Consider the following 15,779-nt stretch of genomic DNA (forward strand, 5'->3'; position numbering starts at 1 on the left):
ACCACAAGGACTTTGACCTATTTGCCCCACATCCCACTTACTACTTTAATTTATTTATTTACGGCAATTAATAAGCTACTTTTTTTCACAAGTTTTGTATTATATATTGTGTAAATAATAATGTTATTCCTATTCGTCAAATAAACCCAATGACAATGAAAATAAAATACTTAATTCATTTTATATTATTCTTTCTTCAAATACTTAGTTTGAATCTTGCAAAAAATAAGTTAATAAACTTTAATTAAACAAACAAAACAATATTATTTATATCTAATTTTAAATAATAATTTTTTATTTCTTTTTTTTTAAATTTAAAATCCCACTAAATCAGATGAATACTGGTTACTGTCCGACGTCTGAACTACGGTTATCCTGGGAGCCAAACACTTCAAAGAATTTTCTACAAATTTTACATAGCCACGTTCACAAATAATTCACAGTCGTTAGATCAGCCAACTCGGCAAAGATCGGCCAATCAGGTAGGTTAAGCTGACTCCGTTTCTTGGTCTTCTCGTGGGACCGTCCAACACACTTAAATTCTCCACGTCAAGGAAACAAACTCATTCCAATTAAGTTTTGCCACGTATCAATTAACAATTACGAACCGTCCGATCATCCACGATGGCGTTTAACTCGAAATAGCAAGTGGTTTGAGCTCGACTGCACTATATAAACGAACGAACGAACGAACGAACGAACGCCGCAGGGAAGACTACCGTAATTTATCGAAGCTACTGGAAAAGAAGCTGGAAGTGTACCATGAGGAAGTGGACGATCCCTTCCCTTCTGATTCTCTTTTTCTTCATTGCTCTCATTCCGGATCAAGGTAAGCTATTGATTTCAATGGTCTCGAAACTCATTTTGTGTTTGGGAACTTACTTTGGATCTATGCCTGTTTAGGCCAAAAGTTCCAGGCGAAGGCAGAAGATGAATCGGATAAACTAGCGGATCCTCCGAAGGTTGAGGAGAAGCTAGGTGCTGTACCGAATGGCTTGTCGACAGATTCTGATGTAGTGAAGAGGTTGGTACCTGGTACTGTATTTTGTTTTTATGTTGTTTCTTCTTGTGGCAATTCGTCGCACGCAAGTAAATGTATGTTTTGGTTTTGATTTTAGGGAAGCGGAGTCGATCTCGAAGAGGTCGCTTCGTAGTAATGCGGAGAAATTTGAGTTCCAGGCTGAGGTGTCTCGCCTCATGGACATTCTTATCAATTCTCTTTACAGCAACAAAGATATTTTCCTTAGAGAGTTGATTTCCAATGCTTCTGATGTAAGTACATATCTCTTATAGTTAGTTCATCAAATTTTGATGCATTTTCACAGAGATTCTAATGGTTTTTTTCGTTGAATTTCAGGCGTTGGACAAGATTAGATTCCTTTCCCTAACGGACAAAGACGTTTTGGGTGAAGGAGACAACACTAAGCTTGAGATCCAGGTTTGTGCTGAATCAAATATGGAGATAGTTAGATTAAGTTTGTATTACGTTGCTTTGATTAGTCATGTTATTGCACCTTCTAAATTTATGGTTATAGGCTAAGATAATTAGTGGATTTAGCATAATCATACGGAAGGTATTTGATTTGTTTATTTTGTACTGAAATACACAGATTAAGTTAGACAAAGAGAAGAAAATTCTCTCAATTCGTGACAGAGGTATTGGTATGACCAAGGAGGATTTAATCAAGAACTTGGGAACCATAGCAAAATCTGGAACTTCAGGTAAATTTATATGTGAAGGCTAGATTTATTCGCTTAACAATATGGCATTACTCTTGTAGAGCAATGTTAAGTATAATTTTTGCTTTTTGGTGCAGCATTTGTGGAGAAAATGCAGTCTAGTGGAGACCTCAATCTTATTGGGCAGTTCGGTGTTGGCTTTTACTCTGTGTATCTAGTTGCTGACTATGTTGAAGTTATTAGCAAACATAATGATGACAAGCAGTTAGTAATTTTGCACTGATTTGATTTGTTAAATTTGATACTCCAACTTTATGTGTTTGTCAAATGACAGTCTTGCTGACTCTTTAATTTTCAGGTATGTATGGGAATCAAAGGCCGATGGGGCATTTGCAATTTCTGAGGATACTTGGAATGAGCCAATTGGACGTGGAACTGAAATTAGATTGCACCTTAGAGAGGAAGCTGGGGAGTACTTGGAGGAGTCCAAGTTGAAGGTGAATATCTCATTGAATTTGACCTTCGTACACTTAACTCTCTCATTTATTAATCTTTATCTTCACTGGGTAGAAATGTTCACTGTCATGGTGATTTTATTGAACCATGTTTTTTATTTTCATCAGGTACAAATGTTTCTACTTTTCCCTTTTATATTAATGCTTCTTTTTTCAATGGACATGCACAAAATGTTCTTGTTTGTTTGCTCTAGTTTCTGCTCACTGATTGGAAATTAGAACTAGCATGTTGACATAGAGGAGTGGAATTAAGTGTTATTGTTTTCCCATTGTATTTTTTCTTCATGATTAATTTGTCTTCTTTCTCCACAGGATTTGGTGAAGAAATATTCTGAATTTATCAACTTTCCCATCTATATTTGGGCTAGCAAAGAGGTTGATGTGGAGGTTCCTGCAGATGAAGATGAGGAAGAGGAAAAAAGTACACTGCTAAGTTGTTTTACTTTTGCTCTATATGTATATATTTGCTTATGTATCATGATTATTCATTCTATATGCTACAAACAGCTGAAACCAGCTCATCAGAGGAAGAAGAGACTGAGAAAAGTGAAGATGAAGATGAAGATTCGGAGAAAAAGCCAAAGCCAAAGACCATAAAGGAAACCACTTATGAGTGGGAGCTCCTGAATGATGTTAAGGCTATATGGCTGCGAAATCCAAAGGAAGTGTCAGAGGAGGAATACACCAAATTTTATCACTCTTTAGCCAAGGTATATTGGGTAACTCTGTGATACTCGAGAATCATTAGAATTTGGAGAATTAAATTGTTAATTAGTTTCCCAAATTTTGACTCTGCAGGATTTTAGTGATGAGAAACCTTTAGCATGGAGTCACTTTACTGCTGAAGGTGATGTAGAGTTCAAGGCTATTTTGTTTGTGCCTCCAAAGGCCCCTCATGATCTGTATGAGAGCTACTATAACACCCAGAAATCCAACTTGAAGTTGTACGTTAGAAGAGTTTTCATCTCAGATGAATTCGATGAGCTCTTACCAAAATATCTGAGCTTTTTGAAGGTATAACTAAGTCTATGTTAAGCCCTGGGATTGGTTCTCCAAATTTGGGATGATTGTGGTTAAATTGCTGGTTCTCAATTTGTGTAGGGACTTGTTGATTCTGATACACTGCCACTTAATGTATCAAGAGAAATGCTTCAACAACACAACAGTTTGAAAACAATCAAGAAGAAGCTCATTCGCAAGGCCCTTGATATGATCCGTAAAATCGCTGAGGAGGATCCTGATGAGTCCACTGATAAGGACAAGAAGGGTAAACTCTTGTTACTTAAAGCTTTTCCTATATGACAGGGGGTTATACTTTTTGTTGATTCCATGCTCAGTATATCAAAATTATGTGTCAGCCTTAACTGTTGCCAAGTCAAATTGCACTAAAATAATTTTCATGGCAGGCTGGGCTTCCTGGCTATATCTTTATGACTAACCAAAGCAAAACAAACTGCCTTTTTTTGGTTCTATGATTCATGTTTTGCTGTTATATACGTTATCTGTTAAAATGGTTATTGGAAAGTGGTGATGTTGAATCTCAATGGTGATGTAGATGTTGAAAAAACCAATGATGATGATGAAAAGAAGGGTCAATATACAAAATTCTGGAATGAGTTTGGCAAATCCATCAAACTTGGTATCATTGAGGATGCAGCTAATAGGAATCGATTAGCCAAACTCCTCAGATTTGAGAGGTATTTGTTTTGATTTAAGAGTTTATCGCCATATATTACTGCCCTGGGTTGCACTTTGTCTTTGAATTTTAGATCCTGTTGTCAGAGAGATATAATTTGTGGAATTTGTACTTGCAGCACAAAGTCGGGTGGCAAATTGACTTCACTAGACCAATACATTTCAAGGATGAAATCTGGGCAGAAGGATATGTTTTACATAACAGGGACGAATAAGGAACAGTTGGAAAAATCTCCTTTCCTTGAGAGGCTTAAGAAGAAGAATTATGAGGTATGAGAATGATTTGGTTGCTTCTGAAATATATTATATACTTTTCTTGTTGCATTCGGTTTCTTTTATTTATATACTGACTCCATTGTTTTGCGCTTTTGACAGGTCATTTTCTTCACAGATCCAGTTGATGAATATCTGATGCAATACCTAATGGATTACGAAGACAAAAAATTCCAGAATGTATCCAAAGAGGGTCTTAAACTTGGGAAAGACTCCAAGGATAAAGAACTTAAGGAGTCATTCAAAGAACTCACCAAGTGGTGGAAGGATGCTCTTGCTAGCGAGAATGTCGATGATGTGAGGATAAGCAACCGTTTGGCTGACACACCATGTGTGGTTGTGACATCAAAGTATGGATGGAGTGCAAATATGGAGAGGATTATGCAGTCTCAAACTCTATCCGATGCCAGCAAGCAAGCATATATGCGAGGCAAGAGGGTGCTGGAGATCAATCCAAGGCACCCAATCATCAAAGAGCTCCAGGAGAGGGTTGTTAAGAATGCTGAGGTATTTTTAATAGATTTGTTTGTTATTGTTATTTTCTTTTTGACAGTTGTGTTGTTAACATTGATTGAGGTTTCTTTCAGGATGAGAGCGTGAAACAAACAGCTCAGCTGATCTACCAGACAGCACTCATGGAGAGTGGCTTTATGCTCAATGACCCCAAAGATTTTGCCTCCCGAATTTACAGCTCGGTGAAGTCTAGCCTCAACATTAACCCTGATGTGGGAGTTGAGGAGGAAGATGATGTAGAGGAGGCAGAGGTGGAGAAAGAAGATTCAACTAGTTCCAAGAGCGAAGCAGAAGGTGGTAAAGATGATGTGGATGCGGAGCAGCCTTCAGCAGTAAAGGATGAGTTGTAGATTGCCTGAAAAAGGGTTCTTTAGACAACCCAAATAGATTAATGCAAACATAATCAGCAGGAATTTTCTTTTTAGTTTTTTTTTTTTTTTTAACTTGTGTGTCTAATTGATGATGAGTTGAGTCGCATAAAACATAAATGATGATATTTGCATCTCTTTTGTGCTTTTGGGGACACAATTGGTCTTGTATTGTAGGTAGCCCCCATGTTAACTGTCAACGGGCCATCTAGTCTGCTTTATATATTATGTCAATCTTGAGTTAAGACTACTTCCGTTCCGGTTGAGGTTGAATAAACTTAGATCTTTATTTCGATATGAGTGGTCTAAGTCAACTGTGATATCATCTAACCCTAGTCGACTCATCAGAAGAAAGAAACAAGAAGCGTTCGTTCGTATAAATAAACCACAAGCAAACGAAATGACGAAGACATTGGTCCAAAATCAAAAGAGCAGCATACCAAGCTTGCTTTTCCTAGTCATGAATCAGCAACCAACCACATTACTAAATTTCACTTCATCTGATCTAAAGCATAAACTTTCTCATATAAATAATAAATCAGTTAGAATGAAACACATTCATCTCCAAAAGCTCTACCTTTCTTTCTATGAATTGAATTACGTAAGTAAATATATAAACTATACATGGGAATGGGAATGGGATGGCCTATACGAGAAAGATGCAGCAGATTGCAGAAGCAAATGATGTCCATCTCAAAGCCGAAGAAGAAACCCTCCCAGACGGCGAGTCTCCAGTAAAAAAATTTGGTAACCAAGAATTATTATCTACAGATCCATCTATTGCGTTTGTTGTCGGAGACGAATCTCTTGCTGATTTTTGACTGCATCATAAAATATATAAAAAAAAGGGTGTTGACTTGTGGATTACGCGATAAAAGAAATAACACTGAAAAAGAACACAGCATTTATATTATAGGCCGGTTAAGATAAATACCAAACTCTTTCGTCTTTTTATTTAAAAAAAAAAAACCCTCAACTTCTACTTCTTATCGATTCTATTTTGGGTTATGACTTGGCCTGGAAGATTTACCTTGAGACGGAGGGGCAGAATGTGATGGTATAGTCAGCTCCCATACACGTAAATGTACTGGTAGCATCATCATAAGCGTAGCTATACGACCTTGGACATGCCGCTTTAAACATCTTTGAATAAACTGACGGCTTACACGTTTCTGGTGTACCGTACTCTCCGCTACAACAATATTCTGGATTCCCAAACGCTTCACATGCACTCTTACATCCTTCACCCGATTCCGCCCGCAACTCAGCCGGGCACCCTTCATTCAAATCAGCCACGCACCCGGTTGCCAAGCAGCTTCCCGTTCCACCGGTGGGTTCGACCATCATTGGTATATTGTAGCCATCAACCAAACTCACGTCATAAAAGTCCTCCTGCCTGCCAGACCCCATTGTGAACTCAGCTAAAGTAGCCGGAGGGCTTGCGCTTAGACCATTGCATTCGATTCCGTTGGAAGCACAGTCACGGTTTTGCAGGTTCCTTGACCATTAATCGGGTCGAATGTGCAACCAGTTCGGCCCCAGAATCTTCCGGACCAGGTTGGTGGAACTTGGAGGGAACGTGAAGTGGCAGGAGCCAGTTCAAAGCCTGAAGTTTCTAGTTTTGCTTTGCCAAGAATGCCAGGCCAGACTGTGTAGCTACATTTATTAACGAGTGTGAATTTAGAAGCTGATATTCCTGGAAAACAGATAAAAAAATAAGAATTCAATTACATGCTGAAGAAGCATGAATGAAAATATGATGAATAAGAAGGACTGAAAAATTACCTCTGGAGAATATAAGCAGAATGAGAGTGATGTGGAAACAAGAAGAAGAATTGTAATGAAATTGAGGCTGCATTGCGCTTTTAAGAAGCAGAGGAAGAAGAAGAAGGATAAGATTCTTGACTTGATAGAGATGGAAGCGAGAGACTCGCCACCCATAAACATATATTTCAGAGCAGAGGATTTGATTCTGATTAAGATTGTGTCACCTGATAGATAAATATAAAATATGATGAGCTTGGTGGGAAATCAGAAATCTGACTCGAAAAAGAAGAAAAAAAATGTAAAAAATAATGACGAAAAAAGTGAGCTTGAGCTTCGTAATCCAGTAGCCACTTTCAAAGCAGGGACCAAGACGTGACTAGGAAATATATTCGTAAATAATGTTACCAGTAGCACCAACCAACCCCGATTCCCATCTTGAATTTTATCTAAATAAATATTATACAGAATTGTCTCCACTCCATTAAGCCCAAGTATTATACAGAATTGTTTTTGGATGCTGATCCAGTCAAAGGTTTGGAGATTATTGAAATGCACTATTACCCATTTCAACACTGATTTTTTTGTGCATGGAGACAAGTAAGTTTAAGGAAGGAAAGTTTTATAACATAGGTTTGATAATAAGACATGAATAGGATTAGTGGAAATTCTAATTAAATGAAGATTGGGATATAATTAATTAATTAATTAATTAATTAATTATTAGTGTTACTGAAGATTGGTTTCTAAATAACTTGTTGGAAGATAAATGTCTGTCTGTCTCTCTCATATCATATACTTTAAATTTTAATACTCAAAAGAGAGAGACTCCTGAAGTTTTTAAATTTTTTACTTGACTCCTATACTTTATTTCAACTTTAACCCTCATATGTATGTTTCATTATTTACTATTAAATATTTACTATTTACTATTAAATGTATCAAATTAATAAGATTAATGTGGATAAAAAAAAAAAATTGATAAGAGAATCTAAAATTACAATTGTGATGTGAAGCATAGATTGGTGGGTCGGTGATAAAGAGTTGATAATAGATAGATAGAGAGAGGCAGTTGCATATTATTTAATTCAACCGACGAATCAGATGGTGTATTAATTTTGTTATCCTGATTTTGAAGATAGATAGACAGATAGATAGACAGATATGGGTGGGAGGATGGGCCTGTGGAACCTTTAAAGCTAAAAAGGGAAAAGGTGGTAGGAACCGACTTTGCTTTAGACCTTACCAAAACATATGCTGATGCTGATTCTAATTCTAATGCTCTTCCACTGTACATGCTGCCCTGGCTGGAACCCACTGCATCATTTTCTTTCTTATTCTTTCAACCGACTATTGCGCCGCTGGAAATACTACCTTCTTCTTTGGGATGAATTTGAATAAAAGGTCCATTTCAGTTTGAGAGAGAGATTGAGCCGTCCGTCTCAAAGGTTTCAGTTGGAATCCAACTATACTCACACTATATTTGTTAATATTTCGCTACCCAGGAATGTTATTGAGAAAATAAGGATATAAAAAACACATGATGTTGTTGTGAAAAAGCATGGAAGGGCTACGTTTGCAATGTGAGAAAGTTGAAGTCTTTTCATGTGCATGTGCTGATTACATACATTCTAAACTTTCCATCGTCATTATTGCCATGGATGGATGGATGGATGGTCTTTGTGCTGATTTGTACATCATGTATATGCATCACTCTTAATTCTAATAATCAAATTAACATAATACAAGAATAAATTGGTTTGACTCACTGATTCAAACAAAGAAAAGAAAAGAAAGATGTCAGCCTAACTGAAAATTGTTTCTGTTTTTTAACAGCTGAGATTGTCCACCTCTGACATATTATCTGTCGTGTAAAGTCTCAGTTGTTTTTCTTTAGTCTTTACTGATAAAAGATTTGCGTCATTTATAACTTATCTTTGATTTGATGAGCATTTGTATTGTGAGAGGAGGGCCATGCAAATATATATATACAGTGTTTGAGAATTCACGTAGCCCACAGGATTTAAAATTATTAGTGCATAAGTCGTTGATCAATATAATATAGACTTATAAAATTGGATAAATCTTATTTTTGTAGATGCAACGTGGAAAAGAAGAGCAATGTGTGGATACGAACTAACATATATATATATATAACTTCAAAGCTAATTATTGTAGAAAGTTTGACATTTTTATGTATATTATTCTACTTCATCACTGCAAGTACCAACTAACATATATATATAAAAAACTTCAAAGCTAAGATTTTACTGCTTCTTCGTATATACATACATATATCAATTTATTGGAACATAATTATAAAACATTATTCAAAAGCCGAACACCGAAGCTCACGTAGCTTAGTTGGTTAGAGCACCCGTTTAGTAAGCGGGAGGTCTTGAGTTCGACTCTCAACGAGAGCAGCAATAATACTAATTATTTTTACCTGTTCCTGTATAAGTAAAACCATTTTCTTCCACTCGATACTATATATTATCCATTCTCTCTGTCTCTCATTTCTGATTTGATTATGCATGCCATCCCATGCCATTGAAAAAAGATTTCTCCAAATCCTGAGTGGTTTGGTAAATTGATGATAAATAAAAAAAATCGTTTGAGATAAAAACTGTTCACGATGATAAACCTATCACCAAATTCCATACAATTCAATCTCCCTATTTAATCTTTACACATTCAAATTGATAGATTTGGCAAACTTTAACAACTTGATATAAAATAAAAAATATAAAAAAACAGCTTAGAGTTATAATTTTTGACATAAAAAGTAGTTTAAATCAAGTTCAGATTGATCCTTAAAAAATTGAATCGAGTTAAGGTTGACACAAAGTTAATTCAAATTGATTTGAACTAACTCAAACATTTTAAATAAAATATTACATACCATCATAACAGTAAAAAAATCTTTAATATCTTTTTTTTTTTCATTTGATAGAAAAAGTTTTACTTTACAAAATCTTTATCCCTAATTTGAATCAACATTGTATCATCAAACATCAAATTCGCATCACTCAAAGACATTTATTTTAATTTAATAACTTTTTTTGACAAAATTATAAAAAATCTATTTGTAGGTTTTTTTTTTTGTTTGTATATTATAAGTACTATTATTTTAACCTTATTATGTTTGATCTATCATATATTTATTAATAGTTTTAATATTTATGACAGTTACATTCATCATATGGATTAAAAATTAAATTTAAATATTTAACAAGTGGTTTTAATCTCATTGGTTATCAATTATAATATTTTAAAGTTGAAGTTATATACTAAACTAGGTTATTTGATTATGATATTATATGACTTTATGTCTATTAGAGCTGTGTATAATTCTATTCAAACAGTAAAATCAAACCAAACCATTTAAAAATTATAGTTTGGTTTGAATTCATAAATTTTTAAAAAATAGTTTTAAGTTTGTGTTATGGGATAGCCGATTTTTAAATAAAACCAAACTATAAATTATATTTTTTTTAAGGGTAAAGGACTTATTCCCACCCAAGTTTAAGTCCATTTCCAATCACCCACCTATCGGGTTTCAAAAACCCAAATTGAAGGATTGAATGACCAAATTAAATAATTAAAACCAATTTATTCAATTTAATGAATATCAACTATTTTAATACAATTTATGAGAATAACAAGAGAAATTTCAAATAATTAATATAATCAAAATAATATAACACAAAATATAAGTTTAAGGGATGAGAAAATCCAATACGTGATATGTAGTGGTTCAGCACAACTCGACCTACGTCCACTCCTCTAAACTATCTCTTTTAGAGTATTTCACTAATCTTTGGTTGACAAACCCTCAACCAAACCTTTTTTTTAATACAAAAATAACTTACAATGTGCTATTAACCTTTACAAGTACTAAAACTCAATTTTTCCCACTAAAAATTTTTCAGTCTCTTCAAGAATGAATCTCACTCTTATATAATGTGAATTTTTATATGGATTCGAAATATAATCTCTTTCAAAGAGTATATATGAAAATTTAAGTTTAATACAACCTCAATACAAATGAAATTAAACATTGTATAAGTAAAAGTTTTGAATAGAGAAAATAATTTGCAAATGAACAACTTAAAATAGATTTACTCTCAAATATATGAGAGTTTTTGGTGCAAAATTAATCTCAAGTGGATTTGATTGGATTTATATAGGGGAAAAATAAGGAAAGTTACCATCGTGCACAAAACTAGCTATTTTAATTTTTCAAAAAATATAAAATTCTATCAACTGGATATGACGCGACACTTCCATGGTATCTACGTGGTATTAGTCATTAGAAAATTTATAATGCAATTCGATCAATTGAAAGGAATTCAGTCAACTAAATTTCTAAAAGCCAAATTACATGGTTTCTGAATAATTCGAAAGCTGCTATTGAAAAATTAAGGTGGTCAAAATTTTATTACATTTTACCCCCTAAATTTTTAAAAATTTGTAATTTTCTCCTGAATCTTTGAAAAATGATAATTTAACTAATTTTTTAAAACTCTTTCAAAACGAACTTTGAGATATAAAAATATAGTTCACAAAACTTCATCATTTTGAATGAGTTAATAAATTTTCATAAAAATTTGGCTGAACCCAAAAAGTTTGAAAAACGACATTTTAACCCAAAATATGAAAGATATTAGAATAAATTTTTAAGTGAGCTTTCACATACAAATAAATATTTTAATCAAAATAAATATTTCAAAATTACAAACATATCTACCTAAACTTAAGTTTTTCTTCAAATCTTTGCGAATTCTTTATTTAAGTCTTGTGTTTCATTTCCATATTCATACTCATTCAAGTGTATTAGTAAATTCTTACAATATAAACTTACACTCAAATAAAGTCATTAGTTAATATGCTTAGGGTCATATTAATTCATTATTATCAAAATAAAACCATAAGTATTCATTGAGTCAACACAAATATTCATCAATCATTTAATTTTTGTTAAATTTTACTGTTAGTTTTAAGGATGAAAATGTTATTTTACCTTAAATATTTAAATAAAGAAAATTACTTCTCATTTTCCCACTTATTTTAAAAAACTAACAAATTTTCAAATATCAAAAAATTTGAAAACTTGTATTTTTCCCTCATGATTTGATTTTTCTAAATTTGACGATCATTTTGAGAAGGTCATTGATCAACTTTCCTACCACCTTCTTTTCTGATGGAAAAAAAAAAAAATTTTAAAGGGTTAGAGTTTCATTAATTTATAGATGAATAAATAAGATTTTTAAAGTTAATGGAGAGAAACTTAAGATAACAATATACTTTAGGTGGGAATAAGTCCTTTGACCTTTATAATTTAGATTATTTTAGATCAAGTTAAAAATATTTTGGTTCAATTTAAGATTAAAAAAAATTGATATAATTTTATTTCAAGTAAAGTAAGTATTTAAGATCTCCAATTTAAAACTTAAATTAATACGAGAGAAATATGTTCAATGGTATGAACTGCCATGGATGGACTAGTAAACATTAGACAAACCAAACACGAAAAATCATTTTATTGGCATCAATGCGGTGTTTACATTCTAGGAACCAACAAATGAATCCCCTCCTCCTCCTATTACTGACATGACATGACATGACATGACAGCCAGCCTACCCTAAAATAAAATAAAATTCCTCATATTTCAATTTCTCTATTACATTTTTTATTGTTTGAGGAAAGAGACAAAAGAATAGCAGCCAAGCCATCAATCTCCACGTCACCTGGGACCCAATGCCTTATCTGACATTTTGCTTACACAAAAAAATCTATATTGTACCTAGGCTACACGCATGAAACGACAACGACACATACCAACGGCCCTACCATAACCCTTTCACACTCCAGATTGCCATCGTCATGCTGATCATGCCATATGATCCCAACACGTGTCTATAAGAAGATGATGCAGCGCTTTGATCCAATGCACCCTGGTACACCATGGTGCTGCTGATGACTGGTGAGACTGAGTTGGTAGTAGTTGTACTTGTAGGGTCAGTGCTTTTAGTACCCTGAGAGGCTTTTTGGCTGCAATGCAAACACAAACAAAACTATCCGTTAGCCTATCATTATAAAAAGAAAGTAACCGTTGGCTTGTCCCATCGGGATTGTTTACTCCCATAGCTGGCCGTTTATTTTGTTTGTCCCGAGAAAGTTTGGGTTATCAAAATTTTGCACTATTATTATTATTTCAAAATTAGATACCAAATACTAAAATGCTGAAGATCCCACCCACCACCTGCTAAATACACTAACTAACTATATAATCCTTATAAACACGCTAGTTCTGGACGGACAATAAAATATTTTGCTTATTTTCAATAAAGTGACGTTATAAAGCACATGGGTTTGATGTGCCAGCCATCCCAAAATGTGCACATTGATTGTTTGAGATTCAAATTTAGTTTAAGAATAACTTAAATTCCAAAAAAATTCAAAAAATTAGTTCTCCAAATTTGTCTCATTTTAACAAAATAATTATAATCCTTCCTTAGTTCCAAGCTTAACTTCAAATATAATCCAACCCGTCGGCATTGGTTTAAATGTTTAAATGCACTCCAAATCAATCAATCCTTACATTAATCGACTCAAAAAGGCTCCGTATTAGTTGAAGAGGACTACTAATTAATTACTTGAGTAAGAGTAAATGGAGCACCCGAAGGAAATATCTTCCTCTTCCCGCAACATTAAAGGTTGAATTGAACCCAAACCCCAAACCCAAATTATTGAACTGACAACTCAACGTTCATATGGAACTTTTCTTCACAGACAAGACTAAACGTAACTTACTTACCTGGTGTTAGGTGCCGGACAGAAGGTGATAGTGTAAGCGGGTCCAGAGGCGCATGTAAAGGTGCTGGATTTGTCATCGTAGGCATAGCTGTATGCTTGTGGGCATGCTTTCTTGAAGATCTGAGAGTACGAAGATGGCTTGCAAGTGTCCGGCGTACTGTACGCTCCATTGCAACAGTATTGTGGCTGTTGAAAAGCTTCGCACGCGCTCTTACAAGCTACCTCTTCTTTTCCATCCTCACTCATTACTTTAAGCTCCCAAGGACACGCGCCGTTCAAGTCCACCATACATCCCGTTGTTGAACAATTCTGACCAGTGCCCCCCTGAGGAACGACGAGCACTGGAAGGTTGTACCCATCAACCAAACTGACATCGTAGTAATCAAGCCCACCATAGCCATCGAGCTTGAATTCTGCCAGAGTGGTAGGTGGAGCAGCGCCACTTCCGGAGCATTCAAGCTTGTTAGAGCCGCAATCGCCTGTAACGCATGAGAATTTTCCGGTGGAGTCTTGGGAGCAAAGAGTTCGACCCCATATGCGGCCACCCCATGAAGTTGGGGCGGTTATAGTTTTGGACTGATTCTTTTGGAGGGCGAAACCGGTGGTGGAGAGAGTGGGTGAGTCGGGGTTGGAGAGAATGCCTGGCCATACTGTGTAGTCACATTTATTAACCATGACAAAGGTTGTGGTGGAAATAACGCAATTGATGAATAATTGAAAAGTAAAAAGGAGTAATAATAAAGCAATTAATAATGTTACTCGAAGAGCCATTGAGGCTGGCTGTCTATGAATAAGATGGAAACGGCGAAAGAAGTAGTTAGAAGAAGAAGAAGAAGAAGCTCAGAGAGTTTAGATTCGAATTCCCACAGTTGAACTACTTCTTGGAGAGAAGAGGGAGATTCTAAAAGGAGAGTGAGTGGGTAATTTATAAGCAAAATAATTATGAGGGAAATTGAAATTTTTAGCATTATTTTATTCCGTCTATACAAAATTGTCACATATCTTAAAGCTTTCATAAATATACCATAACAGTACTTACCTTTCCCAAAATACCCCTCTTCGATCTTTCATGCATAAATTCTTTCTCTTCTTCTCTGTAACTTTTTTCTCTCTTTTTTCTCTTCTTCCAAAGTGATAAAGGAATCACTCTCTCTTCTCCCTCATTTTCAAAAATAAAAGCAGGAAGGAAAAAACTAAATTCTTCATATTAAGAATTTTGCTAAGTGAGAATTAAAAAAAAAAGAACAACCCACAAAAAAATTCAACTGAAAAAAAATGACTATCGAAAAAGTGTAAAAAATGATCATCGAAGAAAATCACATTTAATAATATTTAACTGAAAAAAAATTAATATTTAAAGACTAAAATTGAAAAAAAAATTTTACGTTTAATCAAAAAAAAAAATAGAAAACGTTGGCGTGAAATTATGAGAATAAACCCGCCAACCTTTGGCTACTCCAAGCAAAGTTTTATAAAGGGTGGGCCCATCCTATATTACAATAATGCCAACTTTCTTATTTCAATAGTTTTAGTTTATAAAAGATGAGCCCACCTAAATTAATGCTAACAAGCCAACTATTTCTGTCAACCTTTATAATAATAATATTATATTATATTATAATATATAATTATATTATATAATATTATAATATATTATATATATTATTATAATATATTATATATATTATTATAATATTATATATTATATATATTATAATAACAATATATTATATATATTATAATAACAATATATTATAATATAATATAATTATAATTATATAATTATATTATAATATTATATAATATAATATATTATAATATATATAATATATACAAAACCTGTAAGGGTTGGCGATTCCGCCAACCCTTACAAGTTATATATATATATATATATATATATATATATATATATATATATATATATATATATATATATAAATATAATTATATAATATTATAATTATAATTATATTATATATATTATATTATAATATTATGTATTATAATATAATATAATATATGTATAATAATTATAATATAATTATATAATATTATAATTATAATTATATTATATATATTATATTATAATATTATGTATTATAATATAATATAATATATGTATAATAATAATAATATATTATAATATTATAT

The 15,779-nt window shown here is 33.3% G+C and overlaps 2 protein-coding genes, 1 non-coding gene and 1 pseudogene across 3 annotated transcripts; 2 read left to right on the forward strand and 2 right to left on the reverse strand.

Moving 5' to 3' along the window:
- The first annotated feature begins 671 nt into the window (after positions 1 to 671).
- LOC123203174 (endoplasmin homolog) lies at positions 672 to 5,341 on the forward strand. The gene is made up of 15 exons (XM_044619391.1): positions 672 to 829; positions 904 to 1,024; positions 1,119 to 1,272; positions 1,358 to 1,438; positions 1,611 to 1,722; positions 1,818 to 1,944; positions 2,039 to 2,177; positions 2,508 to 2,616; positions 2,703 to 2,905; positions 2,994 to 3,209; positions 3,297 to 3,462; positions 3,751 to 3,892; positions 4,010 to 4,160; positions 4,266 to 4,670; positions 4,751 to 5,341. The coding sequence occupies exons 1-15, from the start codon at positions 763 to 765 to the stop codon at positions 5,024 to 5,026; spliced, it is 2,469 nt and encodes an 822-aa protein (XP_044475326.1). The 5' UTR covers positions 672 to 762; the 3' UTR covers positions 5,027 to 5,341.
- Positions 5,342 to 5,545: 204 nt separating this feature from the next.
- On the reverse strand, positions 5,546 to 7,358 carry LOC123203175 (annotated as a pseudogene).
- Positions 7,359 to 9,157: 1,799 nt separating this feature from the next.
- Positions 9,158 to 9,231, forward strand: TRNAT-AGU. Its single transcript has one exon. It is a non-coding gene; the product is annotated as a tRNA-Thr (tRNA).
- Positions 9,232 to 12,322: 3,091 nt separating this feature from the next.
- LOC123203515 (thaumatin-like protein 1b) lies at positions 12,323 to 14,537 on the reverse strand. The gene is made up of 2 exons (XM_044619894.1): positions 13,630 to 14,537; positions 12,323 to 12,863 (listed from the first exon to the last, which is right to left on the reverse strand). Exons 1-2 carry the CDS (start codon positions 14,397 to 14,399, stop codon positions 12,659 to 12,661), a joined length of 975 nt encoding a protein of 324 aa, XP_044475829.1. The 5' UTR covers positions 14,400 to 14,537; the 3' UTR covers positions 12,323 to 12,658.
- Positions 14,538 to 15,779: the final 1,242 nt, after the last annotated feature.

This window comes from Mangifera indica, chromosome 19 (genome assembly GCF_011075055.1).
Source record: "Mangifera indica cultivar Alphonso chromosome 19, CATAS_Mindica_2.1, whole genome shotgun sequence".
Lineage (NCBI taxonomy): Eukaryota > Viridiplantae > Streptophyta > Magnoliopsida > Sapindales > Anacardiaceae > Mangifera > Mangifera indica.

Coding starts and splice junctions, on each gene's coding strand:
- LOC123203174 (XM_044619391.1), top strand. CDS start 763: ATGAGGAAGTGGACGATCCCTTCCCTTCTGATTCTCTTTTTCTTCATT. Junction 1,273..1,357: donor TGATTTCCAATGCTTCTGAT/GTAAGTACATAT, acceptor GTTGAATTTCAG/GCGTTGGACAAGATTAGATT. Junction 1,945..2,038: donor AAACATAATGATGACAAGCA/GTTAGTAATTTT, acceptor TTTAATTTTCAG/GTATGTATGGGAATCAAAGG.
- LOC123203515 (XM_044619894.1), bottom strand. CDS start 14,399: ATGGCTCTTCGAGTAACATTATTAATTGCTTTATTATTACTCCTTTTT. Junction 12,864..13,629: donor TGTCCGGCACCTAACACCAG/GTAAGTAAGTTA, acceptor TTTGCATTGCAG/CCAAAAAGCCTCTCAGGGTA.